This window comes from Hemicordylus capensis, chromosome 3 (assembly GCF_027244095.1).
Source record: "Hemicordylus capensis ecotype Gifberg chromosome 3, rHemCap1.1.pri, whole genome shotgun sequence".
NCBI lineage: Eukaryota > Metazoa > Chordata > Lepidosauria > Squamata > Cordylidae > Hemicordylus > Hemicordylus capensis.
This window is the reverse complement of record NC_069659.1, coordinates 313,389,644-313,413,730: the sequence shown is the minus strand read 5'-3', so window position 1 is coordinate 313,413,730 and position 24,087 is coordinate 313,389,644. Positions and strand designations below refer to the sequence as shown.

Sequence of the window (24,087 nt, the reverse complement as noted above, 5' to 3'; positions counted from 1 at the left end):
ATATAAGTCAACAGTTTCTGGGCATCCTCAGAGAAGCAGGGCCAAGAGCCACCTGTCCAACACATTCCAGGACTTTCCCTCCCTGGTCACATGCTGAACAGTCACATAACATCCTCATATCCCCCCAAGTGGGTGAGAAGCATCCCATGCCACTGGTTCCACAGGCTGTAGAGCTGGCTGCAAGTGGCTAGGTCCCCCACCAGCTTCTGCTGGCAGGGTATGGGGCTGCCAGGTATGGCATTCTGTACTGTAACTTGAAGGGATGGGAGTATGGGCAGTGAGGCATGTGTGAGTGGGTGTTGCAGATAAGTACAACATGGTGTGTTGCCAGGCAGAGTGTAGCTGAAGGTGTTTGAACCTGGGAACCATGGAGTAGAGTTGTGATGCTAGTATGCCAGTGTGTGGCATCTGTTCTATCCAGAAATGTATATAGTAGATGTACAGGTGAGGGTGTGTCACATGCAAGTAATCAAGATAGGTGAAATGTGTGGGTTCACACAATCAGTTGATCTTGATCTGGAGCATCCTGCCACCTGACTTCAGATCCTAGATGAGCAATAGTGGCTTTCACCCCAGGACAGACCTGAGATTCCTGGTGTGGCATGGGTTCATGTTATCATACCAATGTGGGTATAACCAGCATTCAACCACAATTCCTGTGATTATTGTTTCATAGCATTACTAATGTTTAATTTACTGAGCCATTTCTGCAACTAACATCAACATGTCAAAAGTTAAGGCAAAATGGACAGGCAAGAAAAAATTAGAAGTTAGAATACAGCACTATAATTTAGATGTTATGGATTGGTTAGCAGGATGCCTCTGAGTACCAGTTGCAAGGGAGTAACAGCAGGAGAGAGGGCATGCCCTCAACTCCTGCCTGTGGCTTCCAGCAGCATCTGGTGGGCCACTGTGTAGAACAGGATGCTGGACTAGATGGGCCTTGGGCCTGATCCAGCAGGGCTGTTCTTATGTATCCCATTTTCAGCAAGGGTTTCTTCCTCACAACTTACCTTAAAGACTTCTCCACTACCTGAGTGCGGAAAACCTCTTCTTGATCCAAATTGATTGTACAAAAACAGTCTCTCATTTTGTTTGGTCCAGAATATGGCACTAAGTTTTTGGCTTGACCTAATGACACACAATAATTAGGAAGAATGTGAAGAAACATAATGCGTTCCATTAACAACATTGTCTATAGCTACAATAGCATTTTTGTTCAGAAAGAAAAGCTCTATCATTCTATCATTCATTCTTTTCCAATTTAAGTGGATAAAACAAAAAGCACCAGTGCAACAAGTTACAATATTACAAAAACTGAGGAAATGTAGTTATAGCAGATTTCCTTTATTATATTTCATCATAGTCAGGAGCTTTCTTTTTCGGGCAGGAACCACTCCTCCAGCATAGCACAGCATGCTAAGAACAGGTTCACTACTGACCTAAAGGGAAGGCTTCCTCCCACAGCCTCATTAACATCACTTCCTGCAACACCTGCACTTTCCTTAGAAAGGAATCCCATCTTGGTAACCGGTTAGGCTTGACACAGCTTGTCAAATCAGACATGCTTGCATCCCAAAGCAACATGGCTGCAAGTCATAACACAAACATACAGTCTAACTTAGGTGCTAACCCTCTCCTACTATTTCCCCCCAAATATTATCCATTTTAGTCTATTATAAAGATCTTGATAACTGAAGCTTCGCTTACCATATGTCCATGATTATTTAATTGGTGTGTTCAGTGAGAAGCTATAGGATTATCTGAACTGTACTAGTGAATAATCAGATCCTTGAGTTGTTCACATATTACCATGAGGATCACCTAATTTCTTAACTTTTTTTTAAAAAAGACACTATATTGTTTTCTTTAGGAGATAAAATAAAGCAGCTTTAAAACTAGATAGCTTTTCTAAGTTCTGTGTTTTTTTGTTTTTTTTTTTTAAGGAAAGTAAATCATTTAGCATGGTCTAAGTATTTTACATTAGTAGTTTTCAAACTGTGGAACCCTGGGTTTTGACAGAAAGAAGTTTATCAGATATTTCTCAATGAGAAGACAAAAATGGCAAACAAGCTTCCCTGAGGACAGCTGATGCACCACCATTGAACTTGCCATGTAGCGTGCAGCTGCACAAGAGCACTACGTGTGTTTGTGGTCATACTCCCAGCTCAAATGGGGCAAGAGGGAGTCCCAACAAGCCTGACTAGTGATGTACATAAACCAAGTGTGCTCAATAGAGCATATCCCAGCATCCTCTGCAATGCACTGCTGTTCCTTGGCAGACAAGCTAATGCAGGAAGGGTTGCCTGAAGTTTGAAAATAGTTGTTTCATATAAAATAATTATTTTTACAATAACCATTGCTAAACAGTACATTCTAACTAAATACTGCACTTGAGCAGCATTGCAGGTATTGTGCTTGACTGATTAAAGTACCAGTTCTCAATTTGAGTTGCATTCTCTTGACAGCTGGGAAGAAAATGAGCTTTCCAGCACACTTCAGTTTTTCTTTGAAACAGTTAAGGCATTGTCTAGCCCTGTCTCCACCTTGAGCTGAACCCAAACCCAGAACATAGTTCAGAGAGAGTTCTTCCACTGAAACGGAGCTGAACCTGGACCTAACATCTCTTGGCTGTCTTGAATATGAATAAAACCTTACAAGACAAAAACATAAAACAAAAAAGGTAACAGGTTCAAAATAAGTGGTTCACTAATTCAACACAGCTTTCAACTGTATTGTTTAATTTTCCCGTTTCTTGAACTGCTGAATTTATTGTTTATAATAACATTGAAAGTTTAAATATCTATTTAACTTGAGGAAAAGATATTTTTATGGAGTTCTCTTGCAAACCAAAGAGTCTGCCATCATTCTGAATGAAATGTATCTAAACTGGTTCAAAACTAGTTGCACACATAGAAGACAAAGTCAGTGTTCCCTGTAAGAGGGATTCCCAGATGTTGATGACTACAACTCCCACAATCCACAGCTGCAATAGCCTTCGGCTGGGGAATATAGGAATTATACTCAACAAGGTCTGGGAATCCCTCTTACAGGGAACACTGGACAGAGCACCAAGATCTCCAGAAATGCAAAGAGGTTTCAGAGGCCAGGTAAACAGGTCACTGTTTCCCAAGTTATCTAAAAGGCATTCACCTCCATATGCTCCTGACATGCTACAGATATTTCAGTTCTTTTTCTTCACAGCTGGCCATGCCTTTCAAGAAGGCAGCCAGCAGCTCAAGCTAATGTCAGCCAAGCTTGCTGGTTTCTACTGCCTAAGTCCAGGTAAGGAGGAAGGAGGGGAATGGGAGGAGGGAGAGGTGGCATCTTAAGATAGATAGGGTTCCACAAGCCCTTACTAACTCACCAGTCCTTTTTTCAGCAGATGGAAGGGATAATCAAGTAAAGTAAACTTTCACTTGTACCCTCCTACAGCTTCATACTGGTTGGTGGCAGTGTTTTTTCTAAGGCGTGCACATATATGCACTCATGCTTCTTCAGTTAATTTTAGATCAGGAAGGTCCCACTTTGAATGCATGTGTTGATACTGCTGCCCAGAACAAAACTAATTCCACACACACATGAAAAACATTAGAGAGAACACTGGTTGGTGGATAAGGGGTAGATTGCTCTCTTCCCCCTATGGGCAGTATATGCATATGTAAAGGTAAAGTGTGGGTCAAGTCGATTTCGACTCCTGGAGCCCACAGAACCCTGTGGTTTTATTTGGTAGAATACAGGAGGGGTTTACCATATATGCATATGTAGCCAACCACGCAAATTCCCAGAACCCTAAGAACTTGATTGAACCCCTGCTGAATATTAGGCAGCTTTTTATTGTATCTTTAAAAGATAGGTCACAACCAAGAAGTGTACAAGACATACACCAAGAAAGTCACTATCCCATCCACTACCACAGATGTATCATTCCACACTCAGTAAATCCCCCCAAAGTAAAACTTCTTTTCTCATTTTCTCTGGAAGTAGAGGAGTGTGTATAGAAAGTTGGGCTGTTATTTAAATCAACAATAATTAAAATATGAACTGTAGTTAAAATACAACATAAAGTGCTCACTAAGAAAGTGAGTTTTGAATTGCCAAGTCCCCAGATCAAGTTCTCAGCTTAGCGATGAACTCCTGGGATGGCCATATAGCCTATTACTATGCATGTTTACTCAGAAAGAAGCTTTACTGAGCTCACTGAGATTTACTGTGAGGCATGCACAGTACTACAGTCTTAGAGAACACAGTCCCTCTGAGCTTCAGCCATTCCCAGAAGTACCCAAAATATGGGAGAACACTGACATACTATACAAAGATGTTGTAAGGACTAACAGGAGCATATGTATTCTGCACAATTAAAAGCAGTTCTAATAAGAATTACTGCAACAGGTAAGAAAGATCAAATTAAGTTCATGGCCATATGATATTGGGAATGTCTATGGCTCAGTGTAGTACCTGTACTTATAGTTCTGTTAAAAGCTCTCTTAGTTCTGCTGTGTTACTCTAATAAGGAATGGCGGGGCGGGGGGGAATCAAAGAAAGTCTTTCCTTCCATTGGCAACTAGTGGCTTTTGTTTATTCGACTGTGAATTCCTTCACTATATCAAAGCACTAATATTGAGGTTTGGGATAAGATGCAAAAGGTATTTAGATTGAATAGACAAATCAATATTAATTGACTGATGACCTTAGGAATCATTTCAAGAACAATATTATCACAAAGTTTACAAAACAGATTTTGTTTTGTTGACCCCAATCCTAAAAGCATATATGAAATCTTTAACATATGCAGCTTCTCAGAGAAAGTTTTCAGAGAATACATTTATCCTGAGAAAATTAAGTTACAGTGAATTCATCAAAGAATTATGATTTAACATGTAGATTTGACACTGAATACATAAGCTATCTGCAAGAACATCTCTATAGTCAACGCTGTTCAACTGAAACGTTATGAAACAGAGTTCCGTATCAAAATGGAAGTTAACCAAGTCATTCTTGAGAAGATTGAATAAAGGCGTGAGAAAGGAAGTGGGTAAATGTCTGACTTACATGAATGTATTTCGATCCCTCCCACCTTCAGAAAACCACTACATCCTGTTTGTCCTAGCTGCCTGAAATCTGTATCAATCTCATAACAACATCACTTTCTTGCTCCTTAGCATATCTTCCATCACTCAGTTTTGGGTTTTCAAGCTTCTCAGATCTGTAAGTTTCCTTGCCCACATTTGTCCTTGCTAATAAAGATGCTACTACATCTTCAACCCATCAAGGTACCCAAAAGAGTAACAAGTGACCACTTACAGAACATCCTGTACAAACTTCCTGTTACATGATACATTTCACAACAATCCTATGCTTTTCAGTTTCTGTCCATCAGTTGGTTTTGAATGATACACCACACTCTGTATACACAATTTGATTTTATGTTCTATACCTTCAAAGGATGACATTTTCATTCCAAGTAAGGTCACTTCAATAATAGTGCAATGCTTCTCCAAATCAAGGTACTAAAAGCACAATATTTACCACCTAAACTGCAGCCAGTCTTTTCATCTGCATTACTGCATTCCCTTGCTACTAAAAGCATGTTAGTTGGTCGCCCAGCCACTATGCCAATTACAGCCACAGCCCTAAGGTCAGTCCAGCCCACCAGCTAAGGCACACATCCAAATCTCCACTATGCTTCCTACCATAATGTAGGTATGTTTCAACATCCAATGAAATTACACACCTGCAGTCCAAAAAAGGTAAAGTAAAGTGTACCATTGAGTCGGTGTCAATTCCTGGTGACCACAGAGCCCTGTGGTTGTTTTTGGTAGACTACAGAAGGGGTTTACCATTGCCTTCTCCTGCACAGTATGAGATTATGCCTTTCAGCATCTTCCTATATCGCTACTGCCTGATATAGGTGGGCAGCACACCAGCGGGGATTCGAACCTACAACCTTTGGCTTGGTAGTCAAGCCATTTCCCCGCTGTGCCATTTGGTGGCTTGCAGTCCAATACAGCCCTAATATTTTACCATGACATGGCCTGGAGCAGGGTTTCTTAACCTTGGGGCCCCATATGTTGTTGGACTACAACTCCCAGAATCCCCAGCCACAAAGACCATGTCTGGGGGTTCTGGGAGTTGTAGTCCAACATCATTTGGGGGCCCAAGGCTAAGAAAACCTGGCCTAGAGATTAACACAGAGAATAACAGATCCTTAGTATATCTCCCAGAAACTGCAGATGATTTCACATCACCAGAGAGGTGCACAATTCTCATGCTTGGTGTTTAGACTTCAGCACATTGTTTATCAGTTCATTCCAGATCATTTGCATGTAGTCATGCAGCATGATGCCATTTCTGCTCTCTCATTGTACATATCTAAACCTACACATCGCTTATCTAGAAAATAATTCTGCAAGTGATTATTATGCCATCTGTCCCAAGGAAACATACACAGAACTAGATCTTCTATCTTACTATTGCTTTCTATGTCTCATGCTCTTCACAAGCCTCCCTCTCTTCTTAAGCACACACTGCCCATATTCTTCACATCCTAAACAAACAAAAAAATCCTCCAGTATACCATCCTCCTTCAGGCAATTCAATTTTTAGACCTTTTTCTGGCACGGCCAACATATACGAATGCTCCCAATATACTGATTGCATATGTGAAGTGCATTGAACATAACAAAATATTACACAAATGCCCAGCATGAAGTGAAAGAATATATTATCTATCTATCTATATCTATATCTATAGGCTACTTGACACATACCGTGTTTCCCCGAAAATAAGACAGTGTCTTATATTAATTTTAGCCCAAAAAAATGCACTAGGGCAATTAGCGCTACATCAGAAATTACTGCTAGGTCTTACTTTCGGGGAAACAGGGTACAATCTTAGTTGTACACACAGAATGAGCACAGCATACATCTAAATATATTAGTGCAACAAGATAGCAAGTATTTTCAAATGTGTATATTACGCACCAAGGCTCATCAGGTAGCCAAGATTGGCAGGGGCTCTCTGTCAAGTGTAGACTGAGTGACAAACACGCATTTGCCAACCTCTAATGTGTGAAACAAGGATAGAGGTAAGGGTGGGAGAAATCGGACTTCGCTTCACTTATCACTAGGAGTGACTCACTCCTAGTGATAGGTGAAGCCAAGTCCGATTTCTGCTCACTCCGAGCCAGCAGTTGCCTTGCTGGGTGCCTGAATCCCTTGTGCTCGTTGCTGTCCAACGCAGAACGACTTCCCGCGATACACTCCCCAGGACCCTCCTTGCGCAAATACTCCATCGCCTACCTCGCATGCTTTTGCCACCCCCTTACTGGCATCGCCATGCATGCCCACATCCACACAGCACCGCCTTCCCTCTAGAAGTCGCTCAGGCTTTTCCTGCTCACTTCAAGCCCCTCTCGGTTTCCCCACCCTCCACTAAGGCGGCGGCGGCGGCAGCAGGTGTGCTTCCCAATCCACATGAGCCACCAACTCCTCCCAAGACCCTCTTGCCTTGCCCTGCCCAGCCCACGGCCCTTCGCCGGGGGAGGAGGGGGTGCAGACCTCCCCTCGGCGCCCGCGAGAGAGTGAAAAGGCAAGGCGCAGCAGCAGCATCTCCAAGGAACAACACAGCCGGGGCTGGACTGCCGCGGCGGGTGAGTCAGAGGAGATGCCGCCCCGAGGCAAAGGCCCTTCCTTCCGGCTCTGCCCTCCCCGTCCGGACCCCCCCTCTCCTCCTCCTTCTCCCTCCCCGGGCTCTCGTTCACCCGACCCGTCCCAATGACTCACAGATCTTCCCGCGGAGAGTCTGGAGCACCCGCACCTCTTCGTCGCCCCCTTCGCCAGCGGCCATGGTGGGGGCGACACCGGGGCCAAGCGTCTCCCGCACGCGCTTTCCCTCGCGCAACTGTGCAGCCAGTGGCGGCGGCAGCGACGGCTGCCCCTTCCCGGCTACAACAGGCGACGGCAAAGGCCTGAGCCTCGCCGCCCCGCCCATCACTCGGGGCTCCTCCCATTTCCCTCCAATCACAGGCTCAGAACCGCGAGTGGGCGGAAAAGTGAGACCGCGGTAGGAAGCAGCGCGCATGCGTTCTCCTATCTCTGCGTTTTCGTCTCTGAGAGGAACGAACGACGCTTGCTCTGTGGCGCCGAGTCGTCTTCAGTGAAGTTCGTCGCCCCGCCCACTTTGGGTGGCATCATCCGCCTCGCCTTCCATTGAGTGAAACTGACGCGGGGGAAACCGCTGCCGCCGAAGTGGAACCGTCTAAGCATGGGGGATGATGGTGATGGTCCTGTCGCTGTCTGTCGGTACGATCAGTGTGTGCCCCACGCACTTTTTATCCACTCTAGCAGCAATAAGGCAATATCAATAGCCAATAAACAAGCATAGATGCCGGGTAGCCTTAATCACCCCCCTTTTTGCTTGCAACGTGTATTCAAGACGTAACTTTCAGCACAGGATTAGAGACGTAGACAGCTCCCCAAAATGCCCTTAGAAAATTTAAGTGTGGAGGCTGTGTGAGAGGGAGTAGCTTAGCAGCCTTCCTCTTTGCCCGGAGATTTTAGTATGACCCTGCTAAATGAGCAAAGAGACACTTTTTAAAGTGGTGACTCTTGTATTTAGTAGTGGGAGGGCAACTGGCCCTATCCAACCCCAGCACAGCATCTCTCCAAGGGCTGCTGTTGCAGGTATCTGCCTTATGTTGCTTTTTAGGTTGTGAGCCTTTTCTTGACGGGATGGACCATCTTATTTATGTATCATTTGATTTTGTATGTAAACTGCTTTGAGAACTTTGGTTGGAAAGCAGTATATAAGTAGTAGTAGTAGTGGTGGGGGGTGCAGGGTGGGGGTGGAGGGAAACTGCCCCCACAGGGCACTGCAAGGCTGAGGGCCCCTGACATACTGGTTAATACTGACAGCAACAGGAGGACCCCAAGACTGTCTTTTGCCTCTCTGCAACCCTGTTGCTACTCCATCTTTGCCACTGCTGTGGCTTTTGCTTTTCCAGTGAAGAAATCCCACTATGAAAGCAGTTGCCAAGAGTGGTCTGTGCCATCTGTATTATAGCCACAAGTGGTTTACACCTGGCATCTGCTCTCAATGTCAAGGCTACAATTTACCTTCTCCCCCATCTTCATTTACCCTGTGCCCACTTAGATTTTAAGCTCTTCAGGACAGGGACCTGATTTCTTCCTGTTACTCTGTGAAGTGCTGTACATCCTGATGGCCTAATATAATTAATAAATAGCAATAGTATCAAATAGTAAAAAAAGAGGTGTGAGTGGTAAAAATAACAGAGGAAAGTAATAATACAGAAGAGTGCCTTTGAACATGTGTGAAGAGATGTCCCTGTTTCTCTGTGTAGTGCAATCATAGCATACATCTAGGATTATGGAGAAGTGTTTCTAAGCAAGAGGATATGGTTTCTAAGCATAGGAACAGCATTATTTTGGAAATTCAGCTTTGGCCTATGCAACATAGTATTTTGTGTTGAGATGCACTCATATACATCTTATTTGTGCATTATTTACTTTTCTGTGTAAACCGCTTTGAGAACTTGAGGAGCGGTACATAAATAAATATTCATAATAGTAATAGTAATAATAGGGGTGTGGCAGGGGGCAAGGGCACCACAAGGTTGAGGGCCCCCAGCATACTGGTTAATTTCAAAATACATCAGGGTGGGGAGCCAGAATATATGTACTATTATAATGTCTAACTCTGAGGGCATTTATCAGCTTCCCAGTGATTTGTGGTCCTTTGTTCCTCTTTTGCTCTAATGATGGCTCAAGAAAGATTCTGTATGCTCTTAAATGGCTGCTTTGAGTCAGCTGCAAGTATGGCATATGAACCAAAATTACCGTGGTGTAATATGAAAAAAGCTACTTTTTTTTAAAGATGTATTTTTAGCAGGATAGGAGTAGGAGGATATAAGCAGAAGGTTTCAGAACATTGAGTGCAGATTGATATGTAATTATTGGATGCAGCCTCGCTGTATAAATGGAACATTAACAAGAAAAATGCCTTTTACTGCGTTATGACAAAAGAAAATGATTTCCCCCCTTTGTATCAGCAAATATTAGTATCAATTAATAATATTTGGCATTTATTCTAGGTTATTGACCATAAATATTTGGCAGAGTTTGTGATCTCAAAAAGATTGTGTGCATGTTACATTTTTGTGGCTTCTGTCCCAAGACTGCCATCTGTCTATTTGGCATCTAGAACTGGTTAGTGAACACATAACCAAACTTACGTAACATGGATGAGTTACCATGATTCTTAATACCTTGCCCCACTTGCCATTAAGTCTCTATACAACAAGGAGACTGATGACGATGTGGACCCGAATGTCAGGTTATATGTGTGCTGTGCATATGCAAAAGTGCTGGTCACAAGTCACTTTTCCTAATCTTTTATGTGACATCACAGCTAAGGGAGAAAAACAGAAGGTGGGAACAGAGAGGGAGAATAATGGAATATTCTTTATCATAGATTAATAGTAGCTGTAATGAGAAAGAAAGAACTGATAGATACATCTTCAAAATGGCAACATCATCTATTTATCTAATTTTCTTACGGCCGACTGAGTAGAGAACTGCATGAGGATGCTAGGGGATGCATGTGGATGTTTGGCAAGCCCCGCCCCCACTGCAGCCCCGCCCAATGAAAAGGCGGGGGCGGAGCTGCTGCTTACAGCTCTGCTGCTGCTGCTGCTGCTGCTGACAATGGGCTTAGGAGGCGACGCAGTGGTGGCATGGCCACCTGAAAATGGTTGGCAGGGAGGGAGCTGGGTGGTGGGCAAAGCCCTGCCACCCGGAGGAGGCCACCGGCAGACTCAGGAGGAGGTGCAGTGGAGGCGGGGCCCAGCCAAAAATGGCGGCCCACTGCCTGGTGAGGAAGAGGCGTGGTGGTAGTGAGGCCAAGCCGAAAATGGCCTGTCGCCACACAGAGGGGGAGAAAATGACCTGCCGCTTGGTAAGGAGGCGGCGTGGCAGCGGGGCCCAAATGGAGGGCAGCGGGGACTGGGGCAGGAGTGTACTGTTGCACAGATGCTTTGTGCGGGTCCTGCTTGTAGTATTATATTTCTGGAACTTATGCATTCAGAGTTAAGTTTAGTTTTTATGCTAGTCAAGAGCTTATTTTCTGTACTCTGCAGGTCCATTCTGGATTTATGGCTACCTTAGAAGTAAATTATTTGTTGTTTAGCAGCTGACACTAGAAGTTGCTAAATAGTAGGCCTGTGCAAATAATTACCTCCAAATATGCGAAGCCAAATAATATGCACAGCCCCCAATACCATGCAGAGGCGACCATTTCTACTGCTAATCTCTTCAAAATCTGTGCTGTTTCCAGTGTCATGGAGCCCCTTAAAGATAAATGAGCCCTGCCATTTATCTGTCTGGGAAGCACTGAAAAGGACTCCCCAGGTACCTTCTCAGATGTTGCTGGGGCTGGCAGGGCTTGTTTCACTTTAAAGGCCCTACTGGTGCTTGGAAGAGCACAGTATTGTGCAGAGCTGAGCAGTAGGAACCAGTGTTCCCTCTGACACATGCACATGCTCACACTTTTTTTTGATGTCCGCTCAGTTAATTTTAGATCCTGCTCAGGTTTAATCAGGAAGTCTCCATTCTGAATATACGTGTGCACACGTATTGATATTGCCTTGATATTACCACCCAGAACAAAATTCATTCTGTACGCATATGAAAAAAATTAGAGAGAACACTGGTAGGAACAGTCGCCTTGTGCAGTGCTGTGGGGTAGGGTCTGTTCAGATTATTTGGCATCATATATTCAGATGAATATCTGAATAATTAGTTTGCATAATTGCATAATTAGTTGCCAAAAGAGAATGGAAAATCACAGGGATGACAGTTGGATTCTGAATCAGAGTGAGAAAGAGGAATTGGCTGCAGAAGAAAATAGGTAATCATATAATGTAGAAAGGCAGAAACAACTTGGACGAATATACAGAGTGTCAGGCATGCAGATGAGTCTCTTGATGAATAAGAAAATAAAAGACCATATTTATCAAGTTAATATTAATACTTCTCTGGAATCCTACAGTTATTTTATAGTGAGGAACACTTGTTCAAACAATTTGGTAAAGAATACCAAAGTTATCTGCTAGCTTCTTGTTGACTTTCCTGTTCAACTCAGCAGTGGGATTATGGATGACTGACTGGCCTGTGAATTGCCCCTTGAAAAGCCTCTCTTAATTCCCTCATTGTCAGTGTCTCTTCCCACAGCAGGTTGGGTGTTTTAATTACTACATTTTTTGCTTTTTGTTATCAGGTTTATATAGCATAATACTATTTTTTTAAAAAATGAGAGGAAATTAATTATTAATTCCCCTCTCAGGAACAGAAATTGACATGGAAGGGTAATTAAGAGATACTTCTGTACTCAAGTGGCAATTAACAGGCTGTGCAGCAGTAATCTTGCCATGTTCAACAGGAAGCAGTCAAAGGGGCAAATTGACAAGCCCGAAATTTAACACTGGAAGAAACCTTAGCTTAACAAAACTTAGTTCTGCATTGCTGGATAATATAGTGCTCTGTTAAGATTGTGTAATAATGACTTGATTATCAGGCCAGAGGTTGCCAGTTCAAATCCCCTCTGGTATGTTTCCCAGACTATGGGAAACACCTATATCTGGCAGCAGCGATATAGGAAGATGCTGAAAGGCATCATCTCCTACTGTGCGGGAGGAGGCAATGGTAAACCCCTCCTATATTCTACCAAAGACAACCACAGGGCTCTGTGGTGCCAGGAATCGAAACCGACTCGATGGAACACTTTACTTTAAGATTGTATAAAGCCTTGGGAAAGCATTTGATTCTGCTTCCATTTGACTGTGGAAAAGCAATGCCTCAGCAGTGCTAAAGGACTCTGGTGTAGAAACAACCATATTCATGTGCAGAACATTCCCAATGGCGCAGCAGGGAAATGACCTGCCTAGAAAGCAAGAGGTTGCTGGTTCGAATCCCCGCTGGTATGTTTCACAGAATATGGGCAGCAGCAATATAGGAAGGTGCTGAAAGGCATCATCTCACACTGTGTAGGAGGAAACAATGGTAAACTCCTCCTGTATTCTACCAAAGAAAACCACATGGCTCTATGGTCACCAGGAGTCGACACTGACTCGAGGGTACAACTTTACCTTTTAAGGGTAAAACTATAGATGGATCACACATTTATTCAGTATCCCTCTTTATCATCAGGCTGCAGCAAGCACTATATCTTTACAAATTATGTCCATCCTTCGTTTTTCAGTGCCAACTTGATTCTAATAATAGTTCTTTGCATTTTTATAGTGTTTCACATGAATTATCTTATAATCCTTAGAGTAACTTGTGTAAAGTAAATATTATTATCCCCACATTGCTGCAGGAAAGCTAAGACTAAGCGAGAGTGGCTTGCCTAAAACCACCTACTGAATTCGTAATAGAGGTAGTTTTCAAACCAGGGAAGTTCTGATTTGCACCTCAGTCTTGTAGCTACTGTCTACACCTGTTCTGCATATTGGAGAGATTTTCTCTGTTCTATGGTAGACTCTGCTTCTTTCTCCTCAAAATTCTTCTGCACTCTTTGGTCTCTGGTAGCAGAAGAAAAGAGATCCTAATATATGCCATGAAGAAAGGGCAACATTTAGTTCAAGTGAACAGCTTGAATATTATCCATGTACGTTCAGTGCAAATCTGCAATTTACTCTGTGAAACCATTTTGTGGGGGGGGACGACACATTTTTTAAAAATCACATTTTCTTCATTTTCCCACCGTCAAAAGGCTCAGAAACAGCTGCTATGCCATGACACCATGTACCACTACTCCTCTGCAATATCTGTCCTGTTCTTCAAAATGTCAGATGTCGTCTTTAAAATAAGTTCCTAGCTTTCATGGGAACGGAGGAAATCTCAAAAACATGTACTCGTTGTACCCAATATAATTATTTCCTTTACAATCATTGTTCCCATGGGGAGGTAAGTAAGAGGCTTTGTCTCATGTCAATAAAGCAGTATGTACTTTTCACATACATTAATATTGCTACCCACCCACCCCAGTTGAAGTTGCTGCTAGGCAGAGACAAGACTTATTCCAGAATGGAGGAGGTGAGACCAGCCTAACCCACCTAATTTAATGCATGTGACAACATGATCTTGTGGCAGCCTGGTCCACAGTAGTCTTGTTGTATTACATCAAGAAGCTTATCCAGAAAATCAAGAATTTGTGCCCACTTTCAGTTCAAATATAATTGTGATATATATTTCAAACATAATGACTTCTGAGGGGGAAAATCATACTGTTATTTATCCACACACACACTCTTAAGAAATCAGGATGTATGTGCATTGCAGGGCTGGAGGGAAGACACGCACAGCTGGAATAAAAATAAAAGCAAAAATATTCTAGAAATGATGAGGCATAATTGCAGGGGGAGAAAGTAGCATTGCCAGAAATTGTCACTAAAAAAAAAGTTAGATGAACACTCCTACACAGGAATCTGTTCAGCCTCTAGTGTTTTTAAACACTTATAAGAAGTAATGAAATTATGAAGCCATAGAACAGAACATTGTGGTGGCACCATTCACACCACAGGCACTAGCCTATAGGTGTCCACAATATATCAACAACAGTATTCCAATCCACACAGTAGATGCAATGGATGAGCTTTTTCAGGTATAAATATTATGCTGTAACTGTTTAGAAAATGTAGAATACTTTTAACAGTTATGTAGCTTTGAGGGAAGAAATCTGAATCCCATGAAATAAAATTAATATCTACTGTGCATTTATTATGTGAGTCAGATTTTGCAGAAAGACCCTATTATATTCTAGTTTCCCTCTTGTCTTATTCTTTACTGTGGACAACTAGCCATTAGGGGGCACTCATACAATCATTAGATAACTGAGGAATAGCAATGTCCATAAATGTACTTCCCTGCCATTTATTCCGTCCCCGTTTTTTTTAACTGACTCTAAACTAAAATCTTATTTATTATCTTAGGAATGCAAGATATCAATCATGACAAAACAGGTGATATTTGAGGTTTGTAGGAAGTTATCACTTTACAGAATAAACTCTTATTGATTTTACACCAACAATATAAAGACCTTGAGTTAATTTTGATATAGCTATCAGTTTGCCACTCTTCCTGGCTAAGCAGTGGTTGCCTGTTCTGCCCTATGAATGTGTTCCTGCAACATCTCACAAAAGCCCACCCCCACCACGACCCCAGCACTAACAGTCAAAGGTGCAAGTTTATAGTTTTGCTCTGGTTCCATAGTGAAAGCATCAGTGTTTTCACTTATACTGTATCTATGTTACTGAGATCATGTTGTGCTGGTGTGGACACACAGACTTTCAACCATTACGCCCACCTTATGCAGTGCTGCCACACAGAAGCATTTACAACCCCCCAGAGGCTGCAAAGGCATGGTTAATCTGTCAGCATAGCAAAGTGGGAGCGCGCTCTCTCTCTCCCCACACAGTGAACAACTAATTTTTAGCAGGTGGTATAGTTTCAAATGAGCAAGAGCTGAAGAGCCAGAAATATTGGTTCAACTGCAGGAGATAATGGGGCGATTCTCACGATCGCCCTGGGTGGATGGGGAGGGTGCGGGGGAAAGGCTGCTTTCAATTTACTTTCCCCCCAGATGACCTAGCAGGCCATCTTCGGCATGCCTGCCATGCACCCACGTGAACAGCCCTGCACGGAGCAGGGTGGAAGGATCTGGAGCCGGAACTTGTTGTTCTGGCCTCCTGACATCCCACAATGCAACACGTGGCAGGCACATGCATTGCATTGGGGATTCCCCTGTCAGACAGGCACTCTGTGCATCCGTCTGTGTGTCTCTTCAGGTTGAATTCAGCCTGAGGAGATGCACGATACCCTGTAGCCAGGTTAAGGGGGCAAGACCACCCTTAACGTAGTCTAACAGCCGGGTTAGTTAAGAGGGTTAGGCGGGCAGGGAGTGGAGGGATCCATGAGCATTCTGCTGCTTCTCATGACCAGCCTAACCCTGCCAGGACTGCCCCAGAGTGGGTTAGGCCGGTCACGAGAACAGCCTCAATGGGTTCTTTAACCACCTCTTCCATAGTTTGGACAGCAATGAAGGCTTTGACATAGTTCTTCCATGGGCACGTCAGCTACTCGCTGCCATTTCCTTCTTTGCTGGCTTGTGCACAGGAGTGGCTGACATGTGCACTAAGTAGAGAGGCCTACCAAATACTCTCTCCATGTTTCTATTGCAGGAGAAGGGTTTAAAGCAGTGCTCTTCACTGCAAGGCCAGAGAGCCAGTGGCAGCTCCCATTAGTCCTGTGTGTGGCTCTCTTACTAATTATTTATCAGGCCCGTGTGAAACTTCAGCCAAAGGCAAATACTTCACACAGCCCCCGGCACTGCACGGAGGTGACCTTTCCAACTAGTGCTGGTGAGGCTTCTTTAAGTGAAATGGAACCTTGTTGAACCCCAGTACCATCTTGGAAGGCTTGCACAGTGTAATCCTTCCCAGCACTTTCCTCACAGAGCTCTGGGGAAAGCTCTGGGAAGGACTCTCCTTTCCAGCACTCTGTGCACATCTTTCAAGATGATTCTGGGGCTTGGCTGGGCTCTGTTTCTCTGAAGGCCTCCCCCCACTCGGCAGAGTGCTGTGAAAAAGCACAGCACTGCACAAAGGTCAGTGTGGTGGGAAATGCCTCTCACATTAAACACTTTTTGCTAGAGTGGCCTCTACTTGAAGAACAGTGAAGACCACTGTTTTAAAGAGTTCTGTGCATATGTCTCAGCTCTGGAGAAAATGGCTGAGGTGCATACTAGTATGTGCTTGGAAGGGAGCATCTTTAGATAGGGGCTGTGCTGGAGAGCGAATGGAAATGTCATTGGAACTGGAAATTGCCTCCTATCCATTCATTTGCCAATGCCTAATCAAAACACTGCCCCTGAAAAATGTTGCCTCGCCAGCCAGGGCACCTACCCTTAGCTACCTACTTTTTAAACATTCTTTCCACTCACTGATGCACAGCTCCAGCTGTGGCATGTGTCATCCAAATTCTAATTTCCATCTTGCTGTCCTTCCATGTCCTTTAGAAGCCACCCAAAGAACATCATTAAAGTTATCCTATGTGAAGTCTCCAGTCTGACTAGTCACCATTTTGTGAACATTGTGTTAATTTTCTTTGGTATTTTAAATAGCTGCACTAGGATGATCCTCCATATCAAGCAGTGGTGAGCCACCCTGCTCTCTCCTTTTATTTCTCCATGTGTGAGGAGAGGAAATTAGAATTTTCCAGTGTAGTTGGCAACAAAGCATAGTTTGTCATTTTGTCCAAATCTGGCAAACTATGGTTTGCACAAAACTGTTGCCCTATCCATACATTGTGTTCAACACCCGTTTGTTTATGGGTCCAATTCAAGGTGCTGGTTTTGACCTTTAAAGCCCTTAACGGTTTGGGCCCAGGATACCAGAAGGACTGTCTGCTCCCAAGGGTTGCTGTCTACTTGACGAGGTCATCTGAGGGGGCTGTGCTCCGGGTGCCAATAGTGAGGGAAGCTTGGTTGTCGTGCACACGGGACAGGGCCTTCTCTGTTGCTGCCCCCAGACTCTGAAATGCTCTCCCAGTGGTTCTTGGCTCCTCAGTCTCCAACACAGTTTTTAGAAAGCGTGTTAAGTCTTGGCTTTTTACCCAGGCTTTTATATGATTGTCTCTACTGCTGCTTCTTTGTATTTTGTACAGTTTTTATGCTTGTATTTTACATCTTTTTAGTCAAATTTGTTTTATATTTTTAGCTTAATAATTTAATTGTATTATTTTTATAGTCTTGTTTTTAATTTTTGTGTAAACCGCCTTGGGATTGCTTTAATGAAAGGCGGTATGCAAATCTAACAATAAAATAAATATAAATAAATAAACACTCATACAAATGTACAGAGATATAGATCTGTATATAGACACACACATTATGTTGAGCATAGGTACAGCAGAACACTTCCTATCTGTACCATGCATTTGAGGGGCATGAACCCAGGGTCACTTTTTAAATGAATGTAGGTACTGTCATTCACACAAAAGCATGTACAAATATACAGACAAGTGTGGAGTGCCCACATTTAACCTATTTCCCCTCACCGTTTCCCATCCACACAGCAACTCTACATATACTGAAATACTGAAGATTTTGGTCCCTTCCCCTTCCCATTTTCCCACCTAACACTATGACTTCCTTTCCAATTTCTCTCTCTCTCTTTTTGTGTGTGCACATAATAGCACTCTTCAAGTACACTGAACTTCCTGACACACACACACCCCTGTTCACTCACCTAAAATTTCTTTAATATCCTAGGCTTTCAATACATTGGTGATCATAAATACATGGTTTCCAGGGAGTACACACTGTTGCCGTTAGTGGGACTTCTTTTTTAGTCAACACACATCTGTTGTGCTGCTGGGTTTAGCATAGACAGGCACAAGATCATTAGTGTTGAATCAGGAAGAGGAGGAGGGCAGGGTTTGACTTTCACCAAGAGTCTAAATTCATTGCAGAGCTTGGTAGAACTGAATGAATAAACAATTCACTGTAGCCATTAAGGAGTAACATTGTAGCTTTTCAATTAATGACATCCTGAAATAATTTCCTCTTATGGAACCTGTCCCTTTAATGACTTGGCTGCAATCTTATACAAACTTTCCTGGGAATAAGCCTCACTGTTTTTAGTGATGCTTGTATGTTTATTCAGAAGTATCTATTCTACTGAAAGTAGATTTTTGCTGCTTAACTTCTGGTTATTTACACCTTCCAGCAGTTTCTTCCAGATATTAGAAGCTTCACTTTCACCAAAGGATTGAACTGGTTGCAGAGCCTAGTAAATTTGTAAGAAGGGGTGTAACTATGATAGGGCAAGGGGAGGCAGCTGTCTAGGGGCCCCGGCCTCTGGGCGGCCCTCCAGAGACATGTCACGTGCCTCTCCCCACCCAGTGCCTGCCGCAGCTCCTTGAATCATTTTATTTATTTATCTTTTTAAAAATTCTCCTTGTTCACGCGAGTGCCGTATTTCTTTGTCCTCCCTCCATCTCCACCCTTCTGCCTTGTCAGCTCTTCCTCCTTCCCCATCCATTGGCTGGTGGTGCCCCACTTGATCAAGAAAGGGAAGGCACATGACTGGGTGGGTCGGGTCGGCTGCTGCCTGGAACATCCGCCGCCGAGCAAGGAAGAGGAGTTCATTGTAGCCTGCAGCCACCAGGCTAGCTAGCCTAGAAGAAGAACCTTCTTAAAAATTCCATTCTGTTCTTCTAAGTCACTTAAAAAGACATGAAGATGGAGGAGCCACGGCAGGATTCACAGGACTTGGAGGAGCCCTCAGGTTAGCTTTGAGAGTGTTCGCTGTTGCCCATTGGGCATTGATTGGGGCATGATGGCCCGCTTTCCCCCCATCCCTGCCCACCGGCTGCATGTCTGGCAGTGGGTGTGATGGCCTGCTTCACCCCCCCCCCTTCGCGCCCGCGCAGCTGCCACACTGCATGTCTGGGCATGGCCTGGGTCACCCACTTTATTTATTTTTAATCACGATGTTCCCCCTTCCTCCCCCCATTAGGAAAACAGAAGCCTGATGGCCCGCTTCCCCCCCAACCACCCACATGGCCTCTGCGCCATGCTGCATGTCTGGGCATGGCCTGCCGCAGGTCGCTTTATTTATTTTTAACCATTCTTTACCATATAATGAGGTTTTTTAAACCTAAGGCAGCATGCTAATAAGGCGCTGGAAACAGCTTATGCAACAAGGATGGGGGGGGGGAAGAGAAAGGCCAAGAACCGCACACCACCCTAAATCTCCCTGCAGAACTCTTGGCACGCTTGCAGGTTGTACCCTGCTAGGCTTGCAAACCCCAACCCCGGCAGCCACTCGCTCCCCCCAAAAGCATGCATCCTCCCCCCACACACTTTTTTTTACAGCCCAAACAGATCTTGTAACAACAACAAAAAATTAAAATCAAATAAGGATAGCAACTGTTACACAGTGCATTTGAAATCCTGGGGAAAGATACAAAAGAACTGCGGCACTGCAACTGATCTCTCCCCACTTTGTGGTTTTGCAGGTCTTAAAAGCAAGCAGAAGGCAGTGACCGGGGGGGGGGGAATTTTGAAATCTTGTCTCTGGGCCCACTCCAACCTTGTTACGCCCCTCTTTGTAAGAGTTAATATATACTTCGGTGCGTTCCTTCCACCAACCACATTGTTTGTCTAACATTTGTAACTAACATTTGAAGCTAGGTGGAGAATGTTGGGTAATAGAGGGAACCCAGTGATTTTTGTGTTAAGGCTCCACAACCAGATAAATCCATTGCTGAAATCGAACCCTTCCAAGATCAGGAAGAAAATGTAGTCAATGTGGGATAAATCACCATCTAGAGAACCTCTCAAGGTGAGCAGTTTGAGCAGCAATTGGCTGCTGGTCAAGAATACAAATACTGTTGAAATAATTATATATTAAAATAAAATTCCAGATACAGAGATTGGTTATTTTAATGAAATAAATCAGTTGTTATAATAATTTGTCTCACACACAAAAATAAAAACTGGATCCTTTTCATAATTCTGAACACCAGATTTTAATAGTTTTTAAACAAAAATACAGATGCCATTATGTAGCAAACCACTTTCCTTAACAATATGTTACATCATTTAGACATGTTTGAATTCTAATTTGGTCAGTAATACTTTAACCAGTACGCTGAGATAATAAAATGCAAATAATTAACTATAAACATGATACTGCTGCCATCTTAAAATGCTCTTCTATAAATTGTAGAGAACAGACAGACTTACAAAGTTATTGTATTTTATCAAAATATACAAAGTCCTCAGACATAACAGAAGCTATTATTTTCCATATGAATTATACAATTATAGAAAATATTTGTAAAATTATAGCTATGTATAAATATTACACATTATTGGCTTTGGTCTAGAATCATTAACATACATATTTTAGAAAATGTCATACTTTACTTGAAATTTCTCGCTACAATTAGACTATATGTTTTAATTGCAAGGTCTCAAATTAAAGCAACTGTACAACAAACCAAAAATGCTTTCAGGATAGAATTAACATTCCAATACTGACAGCAGTTATGGTGTATTTGCTTTCTGTGTGTATTTCCTTGCAAAATGATAATCATATAAGTTAAGGATAAGTGTACGATCAATATATGGTTAATAGAACAAAGGATGCTTATTTCAAATAATGCATAAATATGAAAATACATGGCCAGTGTCAAGTACATTATTAGGGATATTTTTCTATGGTGAACAAGTAGACTACATGTTTTTACTATGTGAGTCTTTGAAATATATTTATTTTTCTTTTCATAATCTTGATGTGCTGTTTTTTCTCAGACTAACAAAATATACATAATAAAACTCTTGTGTTCCTGAATATCGTTATTGATACCTTGGCTGTTTTTTGATAATTTATTTCCATACCAATGCTATATTAATTTGTAGCTCTCAATAGCTCAGTGTATATGCAGCCATAGACAATACACCTTTACAAAATGTGTTTGTAATAGCATAGCCAGATGACCCTCCTCTTTTATTATTGAACATGAGATCCTTCAAGCTTGATCAACACAAAGAGTAATTAAAAAATCCAGATATGTTCTTCATTAGATGAATGTTCATTGTCTGCTGAAGACTCTTCCAACAATTGCTTTCTAATGTAGATGATCAGTTCTCTGGTTAATTGTCAGCTGGAGAATGAAGGAGGTGTACAACCCAATGGTCCAAACCCAGAAGTGGGACAGTATATGGAGTCATCACTGTAGTATAAAAGGCTGATGGGGGCAAGGAGAGATTTCAGCCCCTAGCTTCAATTCCATAGGTACTCAAATATGTTTAGGGGCCCAGCAATTAAGATTTCTACCCACTTTTTTTTGATGTTATGTAATATCAGAGCTAGGAGACTGACTAGTCCATGCCTTGCCAGTGTGAAATGCAGTCCAAAGCCTCCTTAGGCATAGCTAGGCAATGCAGGAATTTGTCTAGAGAAGTCTATTAGAGAAGATGCAGCAAAATGAAAACAGTTTAGGAACAAAGGAAGTTGCCTTACACAGAATCAGACCATTGGTCCATTTAGCCAGCGGCAGCTGGTATGGGCATTGCCAGTAGGTGGGGTTGGTGGGAGGTACCTTTAACTGCAAATCACTAGGTGCTCACCTCTCCTCCCACTGCACCTGAAAGCTGTTTTGAGCAGTGGTGCGCCACCCAGCACCCGCTGCGCCGGAGGATCGGTTCTGCCACTCAGCTGGCCTCTGCACGTGCATGGAGGCCATTTGCTGGCCAGGCAAATGGCCTCCACCAGCTGAGGGGTGGAGCTGATCCTCCGCCGCAGTGGGTGCTGGGTGGCGTGGCACAGCTCAAAACAGCTTTCAGGTGTAGCAGGAGGAGAGGTAAGCACCTAGTAATTTACAGTTAAAGGTGCCTCTCACTCCCCCCACCCCGAAAGCACCCGCACCAGCCGTCGCTGCATATAGCTCAGTATTGTCTACAAAAACTGGCAACAGCTTCTCCAAGGTTGCAGGCAGGAGTCTCCCTCAGCCCTATCTGGAGATACCAGGGAGGTAATTTCAAACCTACTGCATGCAAGCATGCAGGTGCTCTTCCAAAACACTCTTAATTGTAAGCACCGCTTACAGAGGTGCTCTCAACTCAGAAAAGCGGGGTTCAACAATGGTCAAATTTATCAAAGATTATATGAAGCCTTGGGCTAAGCCTGGAAGAATGATACATTTCGACAACAGACCAAACTTGAAAATGGTGAATGAAATCCCAAATAAAAGGAGAAGGAAGATGCAAAAAAAAGTACAATAACATTAAATACTCAGGAATTAAATCTTTCCTTAGATAGTTCCATCAATTCTTTATCTTGAAGAAGGGATCTGTGTTCCAGGTAGCTTCTGTAAATTAATTAAGTCTGCCTCACAGAACACCACCGAGGCTTTTAGGGGTTGTAGTCAATGAACTGAGTGAAGGGTAGACAATGAACTGAACACATCTTGGATGCCACAGTCGTTTTACAATATAGGCATCATGTCACAGGAGTAGACTAGCAACTATATGCATGTAAAACCCAGTGACAGACAACCTGAACCATAATTTAGTCAACTATTTCTGTTTAAATCCGTTGGCCTAAGCTTAAATCTAAGGGCGCAATCTAGCTCCTGTGGATGCCACAGTGTACCCAAAAGGGGATTTATAGGTCCCATCTTTCTTTCTTGTCTGAGCTTCAGCCATGCACTGTGGTATACCAGCTGTGACTTTCAGTGGGAGATCTGTATATATCTATGCATCCAGTGATGAGAGGCCTGTGTATCTCTCTCATCTTTGCATCCCTTTCCTCTGTCAGTCCCTGTTGTGTAGATTTACTCCTTGGAGGACAAGTAGTTTTCAAGCCAAGACCATGTAGAAAAGGCTGTATACTTATACAGGGATGGCCTAAGATGTTGCAGCCCCTGAGATGAGGTGCCAAGTGCTACCTTTTCCCACAGCCCTGGTGGGGGCCAGCCCCCTCTCAAAACTAACCTTTGCAGCTTTGAAGATGGTGCAGGGGTGGGGAAGAGGGAAAGTTGCCAGCAGCTCCTCTTCCCTCCCTCATGCTTCTTGCAAAGAGTGTGAGGAGACAGGAGAGGCACTCTTTTCAAAGATTGCAAGGGTCAGAAAGATGTTACAATGGCAGTGGTGATGAGGGACATCTTGCTGTCCTGCTGACATCCCAATAGTCTGCCACAGCATTTTGCCTCATGGAAGGACTATCCATGATAGTCCACGGCACTTTTGCCTCATGGGAGGACTCTCCCATACTTATATGGGAGACATACATGGGCTTTCAATGGAAAGTCATGTGTGCTATGATGGCACATGTACCCAAAGAGCGGGAGGGGAAAGGGTTCAATTCAGCCCTCCTATGTGTGCAACTGTGTCTATGATGGGATAGATCATGCCCTAATCATTTGTCCTTAGCTCAGTTTTTAATCAAGCTGCCCATCTGATAGCACTAACATATAATGAGCCTTTAACACAATACAGTA

The 24,087-nt window shown here is 43.2% G+C and overlaps 1 protein-coding gene across 1 annotated transcript in view; it reads right to left on the bottom strand.

Annotated features, from left to right (window-relative positions):
- RASA2 (RAS p21 protein activator 2) overlaps positions 1 to 8,118 on the bottom strand; it is a 91,613-nt gene extending 83,495 nt beyond the window's left edge. The window contains exons 1-2 of the mRNA XM_053313179.1: positions 7,786 to 8,118; positions 1,014 to 1,131 (exon numbers count right to left, since the gene is read on the bottom strand). Of these exons, the coding sequence (XP_053169154.1) occupies positions 1,014 to 1,131; positions 7,786 to 8,083 (416 nt within the window). The 5' untranslated portion in view covers positions 8,084 to 8,118. The remainder of the gene's footprint in view (positions 1 to 1,013; positions 1,132 to 7,785) is intronic.
- Between the last annotated feature and the right edge of the window lie 15,969 nt (positions 8,119 to 24,087).